At 45.1% G+C, this 18,467-nt stretch overlaps 2 protein-coding genes across 4 annotated transcripts in view; one reads left to right on the top strand and one right to left on the bottom strand.

Moving 5' to 3' along the window:
- The window catches only part of KIF3A (kinesin family member 3A), a 48,565-nt gene extending 45,144 nt beyond the window's left edge, over positions 1-3,421 (top strand). Inside the window, exon 18 of the mRNA XM_054684038.1 lies at positions 2,499-3,421. Within this exon, the coding sequence (XP_054540013.1) occupies positions 2,499-2,541 (43 nt within the window). The 3' untranslated portion in view covers positions 2,542-3,421. The remainder of the gene's footprint in view (positions 1-2,498) is intronic.
- A 6,192-nt stretch (positions 3,422-9,613) lies between these two features.
- On the bottom strand, positions 9,614-18,137 carry IL4 (interleukin 4). 3 transcript variants are annotated; one of them, NM_001011714.1, is given in 4 exon segments: positions 9,614-9,715; positions 12,172-12,348; positions 17,544-17,591; positions 17,865-17,999. In NM_001011714.1, coding segments are annotated over 4 exon segments (462 nt in total).
- Between the last annotated feature and the right edge of the window lie 330 nt (positions 18,138-18,467).

Here is an 18,467-nt window from a genome sequence, read left to right as displayed (position 1 = left end):
AGACTCCAGTGTCTGTTGTTTCCTTCTTCGTGTTCATAAGATCTTATCATTTGGCTCCCACTTATAAGTGACAACATGCGGTATTTGGTTTTCTGTTCCTGTGTTAGTTTGCTAAGGATAATAGCCTCTAGCTCTATCCATGTTCCCACAAAAGACATGATCTCATTCATTTTTATGGCTGCATAATATTCCATTGTGTATATGTACCACATTTTCTTCATCCAATCTGTTATTGATGGACATTTAGTTTGATTCTTTGGAGAAACTTTTTTTTAAATTAAATTTTATTTTATTTTATTTTAAATTTTATTTTATTTTATTTTATTTTATTTATCTTATTTTTTGAGACAGAGTTTTGCTCTTGTTGCCCAGGCTGGAGTGCAGTGGCACAGTCTTAGCTCACTGCAACCTCCACCTCCTGGATTCAAGCAATTCTCCTGCCTCAGCCTCCTGAGTAGCTGGGATTACAGGCATGCACCACCATGCCCGGCTAATTTTGTATTTTTAGTAGAGACGGAATTTCACCATGTTGTTGAGGCTGGTCTCGAACTCCTGACCTCAGGTGATCCACCCGCCTCAGCCTCCCAAAGTGCTGGGATTACAGGCCTGAGCTACTGTGCCCAGCTGGAGAAATGTTTTTAAATGTGCTTCTTCTCATTGATAAACTGTATTTTTCACCAAAAATACTTTTTTTTTTGAGATGGAGTTTCGCTCTTGTTGATGGAGTGCAATGGCACGATCTCAGCTCACTGCAACCTCCGCCCCCCAAGTTCAAGTGATTCTCCTGCCTCAGCCTTCAGAGTAGCTGGGACTACAGGCATGCACCATCATGCTTGGCTAACTTTGTATTTTTAGTAGAGACGGTGTTTCTCCATGTTGGTCAGGCTGGTCTCGAACTCCCAACCTCAGGTGATCCACCCACCTCGGCCTCCCAAAGTGCTGGAATTACAGGTGTGAGCCACTGTGCCTAGCCCCAAAAATACTTCTATCTGAATTTTGTTATCCTTTTCATTATGTGTTTGAGAACAGAAACCAATTCTCAGGTCATAACTTAAGGAAGTGTGTATGTAGAATGTATTCTATGAAAGGTACCATTACTTAGTGGTAACAGTGCTGTGATCTCATTCAGAAGCTTAAAGTATCTCCAAGACAGTAACATTACTTTGGTTATTGTTAATCATGTTCTTTTGACAAACATTGATTACCAGGCACTGTGACTGGCAGGCTTAAGAACTTCAAAGTAGAAAATGAGAAATTTTGATTTGTCAACAAGTTTCAAAGGACTTTAAATTTTTATTTTTATTTTTATTTTTTTTTAGAGTCTTGCTCTGTTGCCCAGGCTGGAGTGCAGTGGCACGATTTCAGCTCACTGCAAGCTCCACCTCCTGGGTTCACGCCATTCTCCTGCCTCAGCCTCCCGAGTAGCTGGGACTTTAGGCATGTGCCACCATGCCTGGCTAATTTTTTGTATTTTTAGTAGAGACGGGGTTTCACCGTGTTAGCCAAGATGGTCTTGATCTCCTGACCTCGTGATCCGCCTGCCTCGGCCTCCCAGAGTGCTAGGATTACAGGCATGAGCCACTGCGCCCGGCCTGAAATTTTTATTTTTTAATTGACACATAATTATATTATGAGATATATCGTGATGTTTTGATACAATATATGATGATAAGATCAGAGTAATTAGCATATACATCTCAGACATTATGTCCTTGTGAACACTCAGTATTTTCTAGCTATTTGAAAATGTTGTTGTTTACTATAGTCATTCTACAGTGCTATAAAAACACTAGACCTTCTATCTAGCTGTAATTTTGTGTCTCAAATGACTTTGTTTTTAAAGACAGGGTTTTGCTCTATTGCCCAGGCTTGAGTGCAGTGGTGCGTTCGTAGCTCACTGCCCCCTTGAACTCCTGGGTTCAAGCAATCCTTCTGCCTCAGCCTCCTGAGTAACTAGGACTACAGGTGCATGCCCCCACACCTGGATAATTTTTTATTTTTACTTTTTATTTTTTGAGACAGAGTCTCACTCTGTTGCCCAGGTTGGAGTGCAGTGGCGCAATCTCAGCTCACTGCAACCTCTGCCTCCCGAGTTCAAGCGATTCTCCTGCCTCAGCCTCCCGAGTAGCTGGTACTACAGACGCAACACCATTCTCGGCTAATTTTTGTATTTTTAGTAGAGATAGGGTTTCACCATATTGGACAGGCTGGTTTCAAACTTCTGACCTCGTGATCTGCCTGCCTCAGCTTCCCAAAGCGCTGGGATTACAGGCGTGAGCCACTGCACCTGGCGTCAAGTGGCTTTTTTAAAATGTGTTTTTTGTAGGGGTGGAAACTCCTCTGGTCATTCCAGGGGTCTTCCTCTCCCCCACTTCCAGCTTATGTAAAACTCTTACCTGTGTGTAGAACATGAAGACAAAATTAAAGGCCTGCCCTGGCATGTACAAGATAATAAATCGTGCTGCCTTTTCCCCCTTTGCCCCTCTTCTGCAATTGAGTTCTGGAGCTATGGTATCCAGTTTCATCAAGCGATACCACTGAGCCACTCCCTTACAAACGCGTCTGTTACTGCCTGTGTTGTCGGGATGCTGCTGAAGACATTGTCCATCCTATCATCTTGTGAAGACTCTCAAGAGAAATTTCTTTTAAAGCTAAGTACCAGATTATTATATCAGACTATTTTCTCCCTGCATATATAAAAAGAGTGAGGTAAAATAATGCGTTTTCCACTGTGCTTTTGCTGATAGGACTATAATATCTGATGACCTGCTTATAGTCTTATTTTTCTCTGGATCATCATTTCCTCCTACTCCCTTTCTGCTTTGGTCCTAATAATGTTATTTTCTGTCTTAATCTTTTCCAATAAATCACTTTGAATCCATTTTTAAAACAAGGTAGAGTAAAAATCACTGAAGACCACCGTTAGCCTGTGCCTTTACAGAAGGAGTTAACACAGTTCTGAAGCCACAGCCTGAACTTAAAGCGAGCTGGAGGAGCCTTCCAAACACATTTATTAATTATTATCTCAATTTCTCTGTCTTAAGCTGTTTCATTTGCAAAGCAAATCAGGTATTCAGTCCTTTTTCGGAAGTTGAACAAATGTGTGGGAAAATGATTACGAAGAGGCTACTTCAAAAAGAACCTGTTTCCTCTCAGCATTTATCTTGGGCTTCCTGTGACCCAATCTTCAAGTGACTTTTATCAACGTTATCAGAACATCAGATTGTCTCACCCAAACACGTTTATGGCTCTGACTAAAGAATATGACAGATCAGATATTCCTCTCCACCTGCTCCCCTCCCCCATCCCTTTTTAGAGGGCTGGGGAAATTTTAGTTTTTAATCAAAGGCTTTATTTCTCCAGTTGTGCAAAGGAATTTAACTGGGACTTTACAACTGAATAAAGTATTTCTCAGAGTCGATACTAATCTTAGCAAGAGGATATTGCCTAACCCAACCTAAAAGCAGCAGAGTCATTACAGAAATATTATGTTGGCCTTGATTTCTACCCCACCAGGAGTTATGCTACTCACCAGGTAGCCTGTTTTGTTTTTCATTTTTAGAGACAGGGTCTCACTCTGTCACCCAGGTTGGAGTGCAGTGTCACAATCATAGCTTACTATGACCTCAAACTCTTAGGCTCAAATGATCCACCTCAGCCTCCCAAGTAGCTGGGACCACAGGTGTCTGCCACTACACTTGGCTAATTTTTTAATTTTTTGTAGAGATAGGAGCTTGCTAAGTTGCCCAGGTTGGTTTAGAACTCCTGGCTTCAAGCAGTCCTCCCGCCTTGGGCCCCCAAAGTGCTGGGGTTACAGGCGTGAGCCACTGTGCCCAGCATGTGCCCTGTTTTAAGTGTATCTCCTGCTGTAGTCCGTTAACGTGTGCACATCTCTTCTGTGTTTACTGTGTACCTGCTCTATGCTGAGAAGAATGTCTTTTCAAAACTCACACTCTCCCTTAGGAGAGAGAGGTGGCCACATGAATGGAGAATGACTGCATAGCATGCTGAGGGCTGTGGTAAAAGAGGCCGAATGGTGAGCTGCCAGGTACGGCATCCTTCCTGTGCAGCTGACATGGTGCCTGACACATGTCTGCCTGACCAAAGGGGCAGAAGAGGCTTCTCAGGGGAAGTTCTGTTTGAGGTCTTCAGCAGTTCAACAGCTGGGGAAAGGTATTCCAGGAGCGAGTGAGTTTGGATGCCATGTGCGTTGGTGGTGTGCTTGAAGTAGAGCAAACGGGGTGGAGGCAAATGAGCCTGAAAAGGAAAGAGATGGGACAGGATCCTACTGTGGAAGAGTTTTCTGTAAGCAGTGGGAAGCCACAGAAGGATTTTAAGTAGGCCATTCACATTGTGTTTTATTTTGAGACAGGGTCTCACTGTCACCCAGGCTGGAGTACAGTGGCATGATCAAGGCTCACTGAAGCCTCAACCTCCCAGGCTAAAGCAATCCTCCTGCTTCAACCTCCCAATTAGCTGAGAGCACAGCTGTGTAAAAATTTAATTTTTTTTTTTTTGTAGAGACAGGATATCCCTATGTTGGCCAGGCTGGTCTCGAACTTTTGGGTTCAAGCGAAGCTCCCATCTCAGTCTCCCAAAGTGCCGGGATTACAGGCGTGAGCCACTGCACCTGGCCTATTTGTGTTTTAGAAAAACAACTGCTGGGCCGGGTGTGGTGGCTCACCCCTGTAATCCCAGCACTTTGGGAGGTTGAGGCGGGTGGATCACGAGGTCAAGAGATTGAGACCATCCTGGCCAACATGGTGAAACCCCGTCTCTACTAAAAATACAAAAAAATTTACCTGGGCGTGGTGGCATGCACCTGTAGTCCCAGCTACTTGGGAGGCTGAGGCAGGAGAATCACTTGAATCCCGGGGGCGGAGATTGCAGGGAGCCGAGATCGCACCACTGCACTCCAGCCTAGTGACAGAGTGAAATTCTGTCTCAGAAAAACAAAACAAAAAGAAACAACTGCTGGAGAGTTTGTGAAGGATTAGAGGGAGCAAGACGGGATGCTGGTTGGGATGGTGGTTGGGAGAGCAGATGCTATACACACCTGTGTCCCGGAGGTGGAAAGGGTCATCAGCCACAGGAGTAACCGCCCTCTCTTCTCAGCTGTTTTGCTTGCACTCGTGATTGGTATAAACTGAGGGAGCAAATGTGTGTCCTCTTATTCACGTTGCCTAGTAAGTACCCAGGTGTGCAGTGAGCATACAAAACATCAAAACATATTTTCGTTTGGCTGAACTCTGGCTAATCAGAAACTAGAAGGAGCAGACAGCTTAGAGACTTAAAGTTGGACTAGGAAGAAGTTGACAGGATGGATTAGAAGATAGCCACTTTAGGCTGGGTACAGTGGCTCATGCCTGTAATCCCAGCACTTTGGGAGGCCGAGGTGGGTGGATCACCTGAGGTCAGGAGTTCAAGACCAGCCTGGCCAACACAGTGAAACCCCATCTCTACTAATAATACAAAAAAATGAGCCAGGTGTGGTGGCAGGCACCTGTAATCCCAGCTACTCAGGAGGCTGAGGCAGGAGAATTGCTTGAAGCTGGGAGGTGGAGGTTGCAGTGAGCCAAGATCTCGCCACTGCACTCTAGCCTGGGTGACAGAGCGAGACTCTGTCTCATTTAAAAAAAAAAAACAAAAAACACTTTAGAGAGCCAAGGAGAGGGTGTCTGGGTACTTAGGGCAAAAGCCCAGTTGAGGAAACGCTGGGCGTGACAGCTAACTGGGGATTTTAGTACTCCACCTGGGAATGGAACTCAAACTTGAGCTAATAAATTGAATCTAGAAATCAGCCCCAAGGCTAGAGAAAGTGCCTGCCTTGCTCCTAGTGGAAGCTACTAGAAACTGAGAAGCCAACCCTGTGTGTCATAGGCCAGGCTGTGCCTAGCTCCATAAGGAAGCTCTGCGTTGTGCTTAGCCTTGAGATTCCCATCCTTAGATAATGTGGGCACGCTGAGATTATGTGAAGGAGGGCAGAGAAAAACCAAGAGCAGGGTCAATGACATGGACAGCAACAAGCAGAGCCCCCTTGGCATTTGTAACACAGGTGACCCTTTGTAACTGTAGCCCAACAATGTTTCCATAAAAGACAGCCATAGATTTGAGCCAAATCATTTTTTGATTCATTTTTCCAATAAATAATTATTACCCCCTAGATGCCAGTTACAGATAGTTTATTCATTGGCAAAAGGTGGAGGTATGATAGCCAGGAGGGAAAGGTTCAGACTTACTGTCAATGTCATATTCCACACACAGACAAAAGGCATGTCCCATGAAGCAGGCACGGGCTGTGGCTGAGTTTGCTACACAAATGTGCTCAGATGACAAGCATCTTAACTTTCACTTAATCCTGAAGGTTTTTCACCTACTGTTTTTTTTTGTTTTTGTTTTTGTTTTTGTTTTTGTTTTTGTTTTTTTTGAGACAGAATCTCGCTCTGCCGCCCAGGCTGGAGTGCAATGGCACGATCTTGGCTCACTGCAACCTCCACCTCCCAGGTTCAAGCGATTCTCCTGCCTCAGCCTCCCGAGTAGCTGGATTACACGTGTGCACTAGCATCCCCAGCTAATTTTTGTATTTTTAGTAGAGACGGGGTTTCGCCATGTTGGCCAGGCTGGTCTTGAACTCCTGACCTAAGGTGATCCGCCTGCTTCAGTCTCCCAAAGTGCTGGAATTACAGGCGTGAGCCACTGCGCCCGGCCTCACCCACTGTTTTTATAAGTATCCCCCTCAATTTGTGTTCTCATTGTCTTCGGAAATTCAAAGGCTTCTTGTTGTTGCATGTTTGCATCCAGAGTCCAGGACTGCCTGACTGGGAGTAAATGGAAATGTGAGTTGCATCTTGCCTAATGAAGCTTATGTGACGACAGACCTGCTTAGAGTCTGCATGTGTCCTTTCCATGGCGTGCTCTAAATCTTCCTACTTTCCTTTACCATCCTGTCCTCATATACAAACTGTAACCCACTACCCATATCCTGTGGCAGACTACAACTCACATTAGCCATTGAATGCAAATGAGCCTCAATCAAAGAAGAAAGGAAATTAAAATTTACAGTATGTGTCTTCTCCGGTTGGCCTGAGAAGCCTCCATGACTCTCATAGCTATTTATTGCCCTTGGCATGCTGGTATTTTATGTGGGCAGGGTGAAACTGGCTGTGGTCAGGGTGAGACTTGAAGCTTTTGATTTGTTCCCTTATTTTGAAAGGGTTAAAAAGATGTTACATGTTTTGGTGTAATTTTAGTACTCATATTAATTTTGTCACATCTCTGTAAGCGAGGATGAAAAGAGAGTGCTCAATCACTGTTACTAGATCCATATTCTTGCAGAGAACAAGTCTTCAAAAGGCAAGTTTTGATGACACTTGGGTTTTTTTCCCCCTTTTAATTTCTTTTAAATAACAGCTTTATTGAGATAGAATTCACCTACTACGAAATTTATCCTTTTAAAGTGTACGAGTCAGTGCTTTTTAGTATGTTCATAGAATTGTGCAACCATCACCATTATCTAATATCCGAACATTTTCATCACCCCTGAAAGAAACCCCACCCCCCATTATCAGTCACTCCCCATGCCTCCACACCCGCCTCCCACCCGCAGCCTGTAGCAATCAATATTCTATTTTTGCCTCCGTGGATTCTGTTCTGAATAATTCATATCAGTAGAATCATACCATATGTGGTCTTCTGCATTTGGCTTCTTTCCCATCACATACTGTTTCCAAGGTTCATCCGGGTTGTGGCCTGTGTCAGTACTTCATTTCTTTTTATTGACAAATAATATGCCATTGTATGGATATGCCACTTTTTGTTTATCCATCAGTTGATTGACATTTTGGTTGCTTCTACTTTTTTTTTTTTTTTTCTTTGAGACAGGGTCTTATTCTGTCGCTCAGGCTGGAGTACAGCAGTGCAGTCATAGCTCATTGTAGCCTCAACCTCCCAGGCTTGAGCCATCCTCCCACCTCAGCCTCTCCAGTAGCTGGGACTACAGGCATGTGCCACCATGCTCAGCTAGTTTTTTATAGAGACAGGGTTTTGCCTTGTTGCCCAGGCTGGTCTTGAACTCCTGGCCTCAAGTGATCCTCCTGCCTCGGCCTCCCAAAGTGCTGGGATTACAGGTGTGAACCACTGTGCCCAGCCACTTCTACTTTTTTGCTATTATGAATAATGTTGCTATGAACATTTGTGTAGAGGTTTTTGTGTGGACATGTGTTCCTAGTTCCCTTGGGTATATACCTAGGATTGGAATTGCTGGATCGTAAACTATTTTATCCTTTTGAGGAACTGCCAATTGTTTTCCAAAGTGACTACACCATTTTTCAATCACTCCAGCAATGTAGGAGGGTTCCAATTTTTCTACATCTTCACCAACAGTTACTGTCTTTTAAATGTTATTTCTTTAATGAAAAAACTTCATTTATGCACATAACACACACACACACACACACACACACTTATAATGGAAAGCCGAAAGTCTCCAGCCCTGTTTCACCCCTCCTTAGTCCAAGTCCCATTCCCAGCAAACCATCTTCCATTTTTGTTTTTAGTTTTTCCAGTGACTATCATTATAATTCCAAAGATTGCTTGATTCATTCATTATTTTTTCTTCTCTTTTTATTATGAAAACTTTCAATTATGTATAAAAGGAGAATAGTATAACCAACCCCCTGTACACATCCCCAGCTGCAACAACTATCAACCCATGACCACTTTTACCCACTGTTTTTTGCTTTATCAGTGTTAGATATCATACATTGATTTCCCTATTGAAGAAAGAGAATTTACCTAATTTATTCTACCACTTCCAAATTTTTATAGTAAATTATTTTTAGTTCTTCTATTACCTTTGTGATTTTGATAAATCCCTAAACCTTGTGTTCTTGTTCCATCCACTGTGGACAGTGTTATTTAACTGCCCTCTTGTCCATGCAAGCTGGAGATAGCAATGCCCACCTCTCTTTCTTTTCTTCTGCTTTCACCTCCCAGCCATTTCCAGCTATAGCTCTTATATTATTCAGTGGATAGCAATTTATAGTCTGTTCTCCAACCATCATCAAGTCTTCTGTGCTTTGTCTATTGGTTGGTTCTAAGACTTGAGAATCAAGAGAATTTACATTATTATGACTTTAAATATCGTTCACTGTAGAGCCATGTGGTGTACTGAGGATTACTTCTCTTTTCTGTAGACTCAGTATAACAATCCTTGTGCCAATGGGGGAAGAACGTTTTAGATATCCAGTTGATACCTTTTCTGTTCATAAATATATGGTAATCCATAGCACTCTTGGACCCAAGGTGTCTTATTTACATCTTGTGTGGCCTTGTATTCTTTAATTATCTTGTGCGTTATGTCCCTAACTCGAGAGGGAACCCCTCGAGGGGGAAGTGGTCTCTCCTATTTTGCTCCCATAGCATTTATAGTCTCTTGGTAAACTAAATTGATTTCCCTAAAAGTTGCAAACCATAATTTCATTTGTCAAGTAAACATAGCCAATACATTAAATGCCATTGCTGTTAGATTCTATATATACTTTATTTTATGATGAGTTATAAATATATAAATATTTTAAAAATAAAGCTATCAAAAACTCATAAATTAAAATATTCAGCTCGAACACTTTGAATATTTCTCTCTCATGATCGTCTTTAGCCTTTCCAAGAAGTCTTCCAACGTACTCTGGTTGGCTTCCTTCACAGGACAGGAATTCTGCAAAAGAAACATTTCATTAGCTTGCATTGGTAAGCATTTGTCTTGCCTGCCTGTCTACTTGATCAAGCCTACTCTGGCACTTGTCACCTGAACACTTATAAAACCAAGGCCTCCAGTCTAGCCTGACTGGGAGTTGTCTCTATCACTAGGCCAGCAGGTTTTGCCTATTTTGGGTGCATACTACTTACACTTCTAGAAATGGTTACTGTATACCATTACCTATCTGCTTTTGGGGTGGGTGGGGCGGGGGGGAGTGCAGTCTCTGGAGAGGTGTGTCACAGCTAGGTGCTTGCTCAGAGGGTGGAACTTGAAGATGCTGGCTCAGACCTGCCCGGTGCTCTACTGGGCCTTCTGCATGACTGCCTGGACTGCTGAGAGAGATTCAGTCATGTGGCCCTCCTGCCATTAAACAGCAGCACCGCAGCACAGCAGCCCTAAAGGTGGGAAGGATTCCAGATGCTACCCCCAGGCCACTGCTTCAGTTTGAATCTCAGCTCTACCATTTATTAATTGTATTGCTTAGGATGTACTACTTAATTTATAAAAGCTTCAGTTTCTTTTGTAAAGTTGGGACAATTGTTTGCCTACTTGCCTGCTTCATAAGATAATGGAGAGAATTAAAAGAGAGAACATGTGTTGTGCCAAGTTCCTATCCCATGACCTATCCCATTGTCTACAAGGTGATAGGCCCAGAGAGGGGATACATGTCCTTGTTCTCCTCTAAAGCCAATTAATTCCTCCACTCGATATTAGATAACATCCACTCTGGGCTACAAGGACTTCTGCCCCCTAATGATTCTTCCTCTTTCTGCTCTCTTCAGTTCTTCCTGCTCCACTGGACCATTCCCCCAGGTGCATTAACATGCTGGGTATACCCCCAACCTTAAAAGAGCTTCCCTCACTCCATAACCGCCCTGCAGCTGTGGGTCAGTTTCTCTGCAGCCTTATAGCTAAACATCTTCAAAGAGTGTTCTGCCCTCACTGTTCCTTCTTTGTCTCCTCTCGCCACCCTATCCTTGGTGAGCCCACTCCAGCTGGGCTTTCCTTCCTGCCTCTCCATTTACATCAGCCTCACCCGTGGCCTCCATCAGCCAAACCCAGGGGCCTTTCTTGGTCCTCACCTGACCTGTCCTTTCAGTACATTTGACACAGTCAACCCTCCCTCCTTGAGTGTCCTCACCGGCTTCCTGGGGTACCGCCCACTCTCCAGTGTTCTCCTGCCTCACTGGTCACTCCTCCTCAGGCCCCTTGGCTGGATCCTCCTCTCCTGACCTCCATGTGTTGGTCTCAGGCTCAGTCCTTTGATCTCTCCCTTTCTGTCATTCAGACTTTCAGCAGTATCTATCTAAGGACTCTCCTTTTTGTCTTGCAAGTTCTGACCTCTCCCCTAAGTTCCAGACTTTTCTAACCATCTTCTCAACACCTTCACTTGGCTATCCAACAGCCACCTTACATGTACGATGTACAAAATTGAACTCTTGATCTTCTGCTGAACCTCCAGCCCTGCCTTGCCGCCAGTCTTTCATCTCTCTGTAAACAGTACTGACCATCGCCAGAGGGGTTTGGGCAGGAACAAAGAGGTCATCTTTTCCTCCCCTGTATCTTACCCCTTACAACCGATCTGTCAGCAAATCCTTCTGGTTTTATTTTTAGTCATATCCCAAATCTGTTCACCTCAACTGCTCCCATTCTGTCCACACCACCATCATCTCTAGCCTGGTTTACTGTGGTAGCCTCCCAACAGGCCATCTTGCTTCTATGCTTTCCCCCTTTCAGCCTATTTACCACACAGTAGCCAGACTGACCCTTTTAAATCACATAAATCAGATTGTACAGTCTTTGTCCTGCCCAAAGCTCTGCAGGTGTTCCCTGCCATACTCGTGGTGGAATCTAAAGGCCTTGTGTGATCTGCTGTCCTGGAAACTACCCCTCACTCACTCTGATCCAGCCACACTGGCCTTCCTACTGGTCTTTAAATACAGGAAGTTAGTTCATTTCCATCCTAAAGCCTTTGCATACCTCCTCCTTCTGCCTGGAATGGTCTCCCTAGTTAGTCATGTGGCCTGCTCCCTCAATTCAAATATCTGCTCAGATAATGTCACCAGCTCCTAAGTCAGCCCCCTCCCCCATGACTCTTATGTTCTTTATTTCTATGTTTTTCTTTGTAGCACGTATCACTACTGGCCATCATTTTACATGTTTGTTTTTCTAACTCTCCCATTAGAACATTCCATGAGAACAGGGACTCGGCCTGCGTGTCTTTAGTGACACGTCCTCAGCACCGAGAACCACACCCAGCACTTGTGGAACTTCAGCAAATACTTATTGAATGAGTGAATGAATGAATGGGTTGACCAAGGGTGCTGCAGCTCCTAAGGAGGAGTGTTTAGAAGTGAGGCTGCTGTCCACCAGGAGCCACGCGGCCAGCTTGCCAGGAATACAGTGCAGCTTACCAAGCCCGCCAGGCCCCAGAGGTTCCTGTCGAGCCGTTTCAGGAATCGGATCAGCTGCTTGTGCCTGTGGAACTGCTGTGCAGTCGCACCCAGGCAGCGAGTGTCCTTCTCATGGTGGCTGTAGAACTGCCGGAGCACAGTCGCAGCCCTGCAGAAGGTTTCCTTCTCAGTTGTGTTCTGGAAAGACAAATGCCACAGATAGCAATGTGCCAGCTCCATTTGGAGGATGGGAGAGAGATTTTTCCTCTTGATTTCTTCTTTCCAGGAGGACAAATGGAGGTGAGTTTGCTCAACTACAGACCTGTCTTCAAGTATTTCACTGAAGGAAGGCTGCTTGCCACAGACATAAACCTCTGTCAACAACCTCTCCCAATTGCAAACGCAGCAGCCTTCTCCCCAGAACCTCCCAGTTTCCTTTCTCTTGGAGGATTTTGCCGAAAGGGTACCTGAATAAAGTCATCCCATGAGGAAAAGGCACAGTGGGGACTAGAATGCAGGACCATCTGTCGCTACAGCCCACGTTCTGCGTCCGTGTCTCTATACCTCATGAGCTATTCTGCTATGGAAAGTGCCCACGTGAGCTCTCAGTCAGGTTCTGCTCTTGTTCCCAGAGGTTTTAAAATCCAGCTTTCCCTGGAAATCCTGCATGCCTGTTGAATAAATGAGTGCACATCCTTTGGCCTAGACTCTGCTGCTTTGGGCAGCACTCTCCGTTTGGCCCTCCCCATGGGAGAGGAGAGCAGCACATGGTCCAAGTGAGGAGCTAAGACATTTCGCCAGGCAGCAAGAGATAAGTGCACAGATCAGGGAAAGGTGTCCTGGGAGATCAGAGGAGGCTCTGGGAGCAGGTGCCATTGAGCTGAGCCTTGGGCAGAGCTTCTGTAAGGGGCCTTTTGGCCCCAAATGGTGCGGAGTGAGAATCTCCTTGGAATGCCAGCAACTGTGAGGGTCTGGCCACATGGCTCTTCCTGGGGGCCCTTAGCCTTAGAGAAGGGAATGGACAAGAGACAAGTCATTGGGAACCCAGGAGAGGGATTGTGTCTCAGTCTGAACCTGGCCTGGTGTGTCCTCTCATTTTTCACTGAAGAACAAAGATGCAGAACCTGGAGAGGGTTCTTAGCTTGAGCCCAGTTCCTTTATCCAGTTCAGATAAAGAAAGCTATCCCCAGCCTCTCCCCCTACATGCTCTGGTCCCTTGATACTCAAAGTGTGGTCCATGGACCAGCAGCATGGACATCACTGGGAGCTTCTTAGAAATACAGAATCTCAGACCACTCCTGCCCCACCCAGACCCTCTGAATCAGAAGAACAGTGACAAGATGCTCAGGGGTTTCTATCAGCAGCACTGTCCAAGCAGCTTTCAAGTTCTTACATATTTTTTTTTTCTGATGATCAAGGTAACATATATTTACTATAAAGGTAACATATATTCAACAAAAATACATTCACTCATCCCACCAGCCAGAGGTAACTACTGCTGTTAATATTTTGGTAAATATCATCACACTTTTAAAAATACTTTTTAAAATAGGGGTCAACTATTGATACTGTTTTGTAACTTTTTTACTCTTTACATATACCATAAGCATTTCCTAAGCCCTTCGGTGGTATTAGAGAACATGGGATTGAGAGCTGCGTAGAAACGCATTGCATAGTGGTACTGTCATTTGTCAGGCCCCTATCGTGGCAGATTTTTGCTTCTGTAAATAAGCGGCAGTGAGTAAACTATATAAATCTTTGTGTTCATCTCTTATTTATGTAGGCTAAATTCTAGGAATGCAGTTCATATTTTAACATTTTTTCAGGAAAGTCTAGACCCAGACTGAGGCACCAGAATCCCAGGCTACAGAAGCTTCCCCTTTCCCCTGTGGGGCGTGATGTCCCATGGGCAGAGCGGTTAGAAAGACATTTACTTAATGAACTGACTGAGAGTCACTCCTCGTTCCTGATTCTAGTTGGAAATGTAAGAGTGTGTCAGTATCTTTGGGCTCTTGGAGCCAAGAAACAGACCTCTCTGGGCTTTGTAGGCGAGTCGAGGTGGAAGGGACACGGGCTGATGGGGGGCGGCAGATGGTGCCTGTGTGTCTGGAGGTGGGCAGACATGCATGCTGCTGCAGAGGGAACAGTGAGATTCAAGAAAACCAAAAAGTCAGCCCTTTGCTTCTTTTACCACAAACCTTGGTGAGATTTTTCTGAAACGCTGGCTTGGGGCCTGGAAATTAAACTTAATTTTGACCCGTATATGGCCACATAGTATAGGAAAAAACCCTCTAAAGATATTTTTCAAAGGACTTTCTAAAGGAAACAAGGATAAAATAAGAATTGAAAAGAGTCTGCATTAAATGGAAAAACTTTAAAAGAATGCATCCTAAGGGCAGCTTTAGTGCAAGGCCTTAACGTTTTAGTTGCTCTGGTACCGCAGCGAGGGGGCGACACTCCATCCCTGCCGTGGCCCTGGACTCCTTCCACCTGCCTGTCTAGCTCTGGCTGCTGAGTGTGTCTGCCAGTGGCTCAGGGAGTGCACTTGGACAGCCTGGCTGACCTCACAGTTCAGAACTGCTTAGGGAGTGACTCAGAAGGAGGTCTGTCCCTCCCGGGAATGTCAGGAAACAGCCACTTGGGAGATTTCTTCTGTGGCAGTGACTCTGTGAGAGTTCTAACTCGGTTCTTGACCAGCCTCACTGAGGACCATATAAATCCAGCCCAATTGGCACTGCATTCATTATCTCCCATCCTGCCCAGGATAGTCAGCTAGTGCTGTATATGAGAAACTCCTTCAAAAAACAGAGGTATTTGAGGTTCATTATGGAACTCTCTGTAGAATTATGAACTTTAGCTCTCTTTGGTAAATAGGAAATAGCTCCAACTACTTGTCCACCCAAGAAACCCTTCATCAGCCAGCCAGCTTGCTTCTTCCCACTTTGCTGTTCCTCAGACAGCCTTGACTTCATAGACACCCTGACAGGTGTTACCTGTGAAGCCCAGGACCTAGACCAGTGCCTTCTTTCCAGCAACTGCCAAGAGTAGAATGCTACCCAACTTAGAGATACTAAAATTCTTGTTCCCCCGAAGAAATAAAATCAATAGGCTGGATTTTGGAAAGATGTTTTCTTTGGGAACACAAAGAAGTACCTTTTCCTCTGCATACCACCTTTGTAGGTTTTTGAAAATAGCAACATTTCACTGTTCTGAAATATCTTAACATGTAAGTAAGCAGTGCTGAATCTTCGAGGGGAAGAAAAGAGTGAAGAGTGAGATCGTGAACTCCAGGAGGATGAAGTTCAGGGAAGGCGAATGAGACGGGTAAGAGTGAAGGCAGGCAGTGGGGATTATTCTAGGAGATGTCTGTGTGTGTGAGAGGGAGGTGAGTGAGGACTGAGTGAAGAGGGGAGTTAAGGACGGGAGGGCAGCAGTGTCCTGGCCTGCACCCGGGAGTCTTCCAGAAACAGCCCAGATGGATTGCCCCAGCCTCGGCATCCTAGATGGTTTGATCCTTTCCAACCCGGTCCCCTCCTTCTTAGAATCATCACTTCTCTGCACCTGTTCTTGCTTTTAATCATGGTTATATCATCTCACAATAACACTGCACTAACTCAAGAGCTGGATTCCAATCAACCTTGCAATCACCTTCAGAATCACTTTCATATCTTCACATGTGGAAACTGAGGTGCAGAGAGGTGTGAAGATGTGCTGAAGGTCAGCCACACAGCTAGTCAGTGGCAGAGCTGGGTCTAAAACCACAGGCAGTCTTACCTCCAGGCCCTCAGCCCTCACCCTTCCTCCAGGCCTGGCTTCTAGTGAGGTGGCCCTTCCCTTGGCTTTGTTAGAGCCTTCTCAGCAGTGCCACAGGCCTCCAGAGACCCAGTGCTCAACCCAGTGGACTCTTGGCTTCTAGTAGGAGCCATCTCGGTTGGATGGACTTGGAGATTTTATATAAACACACACACACACATATACACATATACACACACATATATACATACACACATATATATACACACATACATATATATATACACACACACACATAAACTGTTGCCCAGGTGCAGTGGCTAATCCCAGCACTTTGAGAGGCCAAGGTGGACAGATTGCTTGAGCTCAGAAGTTCGAGACAAGCCTGGGCAAAATGGCAAGACTCCATCTCTACAAAAAAATACAAAAATTAGCCAGGCGTGGTGGTGCACACCTGTCGTCCCGGCTACTCGGGAGGCTGAGGTAGGAAGATAGCTTGAGCCTGGGAGGTGGAGGCTGCTATGAGCTGAAATCGCACCACTGCACTCCAGCCTGGGTGACAGAACAAGACCCTATCTCAAAAAAAAAAAAAAAGTGTGTATTTGCCCTTCAGAATCTCATCCTGTATCGGACTCCCGGGATAACTAATGAAATGAGATAGTCCAGCTAAAGGCCCGAAGAGCAGTTTCCCTCATGAAGCAGGATGGGCCCTGTTCTATGGTCTGGGTGCTGGAGTGTGACCCTGCCCAACACACAGGGCTTCACTCCTGGCCATATCATCTCCCTAGTTCGCATGGAAAGCAGGTAGTTAGGAGACCACTGTGAAATTGAGGCTTTGGGGCTTTCATTCTCAGCCGTGTGTTTCCATGAAAACAGGAACTGAAATGCACAAAACTATTGATACGGCTGTAGTCATGTGTTTGTCAGAGAAAACGCACTATCAGCTGTCAAATCTATCTCCTCCCACTACAGATAGAGGGGTGGGGGTGAGGCAGCACAGGAGGCAGAGAGGCGAGGTGCCCAGGCAGCCCGAAGCAGGGATGTGCTGGACGCTGCCCAGCAGGATGGTTCCAGACTGAGCTGGAGGGGAGTTCGGCCGGCCAGAGCAAGCTGAGGAGCTCTGGACGGCCAGCCCCGGAACCCAGAGGGCTGTTAGGTGGCCAGGCTGTGGAAGAGGAGGGGCTCTGGCGATACCTTTTCTGTTGCCATAGGAAGTCTCTTAGACAAAATGAAAGCTCCCTCAACCTGTCATCTCAATATCTGTTTCTGTGAGAGTATTTGGTTTTTCAGAAATGTATGGGCCAGAAAAATTCTCTCATTCAACAGGCATTTATTGAGTGCCTCCTACGTTCCAGGCACTATGCCAAAGCTAAGTAAAACCCAAGAGGGCTTTTCTTTGACCAGGATCTGAGTCAGGACTACAGCATGTAAGCTTTCTATTACACATCTTCTAAATCAAGTGAAACCAGAAAGACCAAAACATGCTTAAGAGTAAAGATCAGACTTCTCGTTCTTTGAAAACATCTAACACCTTAGAGTTAATTTGGGCCCGCTCGTTTTCCATTAGACAAGTTTCTTGTTCAGACACTTGGGGATGGATCTCCCCATTTGCTAAAACAGACCGTGGGACGGCTTCTTACCTTGGAGGCAGCAAAGATGTCCGTTACGGTCAACTTGGTGCACAGAGTCTTGGTCCAGGCAGAAACGAGAGAGCAAGAGACAGAGTTAACCTCCAACCGGACAGAGAAGTCCTTGATGAGCAGCTCTCACTCCCTCCAACTGAGGAAACTTCCTACAAACCCTCAGAAAAAAGAGTGGCAGGGGAGAAGCCTCGCTGTGTGCCCTGGACTGCCACCAACCACCAGTTCCAACTTCTCTAGCAGCTGTTAACGTTTTCATGCCTAGAAATACTGAGAGCATCACCAGAACATCTGGAGAGATGGTGCCAGATAGGTACTCACCTTCTGCTCTGTGAGGCTGTTCAAAGTTTTGATGATCTCCTGTAAGGTGATATCGCACTTGTGTCCGTGGACAAAGTTGCCGGCACATGCTAGCAGGAAGAACAGAGGGGGAAGCAGTTGGGAGGTGAGACCCATTAATAGGTGTCGATTTGCAGTGATGATGTGAGACAATTAGTTTATCAGGAGAAGCTAACGATGCAATGCTGACAAAGATATCTCTATATATAGATTTAAAATTGCTGAAACCGAGGGAAAATGAGTTTACATTGGAAATTTTCGTTACACCAGATTGTCAGTCACTTGGGGCCAATCAGCACCTCTCTTCCAGGAGAAAAAATGCCTCACAAACAGGTAAAATGTTCCTGTGAAATCAGACCAATAGGAAAATGAAACCTTTTTAAAAAATTAACTACAAAGTTTCAGCATAGGAAATTACACCATAATTTGCTCTTTAGATTAATCTTATCAGCTTGGGGCTGCTGCTGGCTTTTTGCTTTGCATAGAAGGGAGAGGCCACAGGTGTCCGAATTTGTTGTAATGCAGTCCTCCTGGGGAAAGATAGAGTAATATCAAGAAAGTTTTACTTGAAAAGTATTTTAACCT

Source organism: Pan troglodytes, chromosome 4 (genome assembly GCF_028858775.2).
Source record: "Pan troglodytes isolate AG18354 chromosome 4, NHGRI_mPanTro3-v2.0_pri, whole genome shotgun sequence".
Taxonomy (NCBI): Eukaryota; Metazoa; Chordata; class Mammalia; order Primates; family Hominidae; genus Pan; species Pan troglodytes.
The sequence above is the reverse complement of the archived record's forward strand: the minus strand, read 5'-3'. Positions and strand labels throughout refer to the sequence as shown.

Excerpts from the sequence above, each read along its gene's own strand:
- IL4 (XM_024356477.2), bottom strand. The coding sequence starts at position 17,999 with ATGGGTCTCACCTCCCAACTGCTTCCCCCTCTGTTCTTCCTGCTAGCA. Across the intron at positions 17,592-17,864 it reads ACAGCCTCACAGAGCAGAAG|ACTCTGTGCACCAAGTTGAC; the intron begins GTGAGTACCTAT and ends GCCTGGACCAAG. Across the intron at positions 14,283-17,543 it reads ACATCTTTGCTGCCTCCAAG|CAGCATGCATGTCTGCCCAC; the intron begins GTAAGAAGCCGT and ends TTCCCTCTGCAG.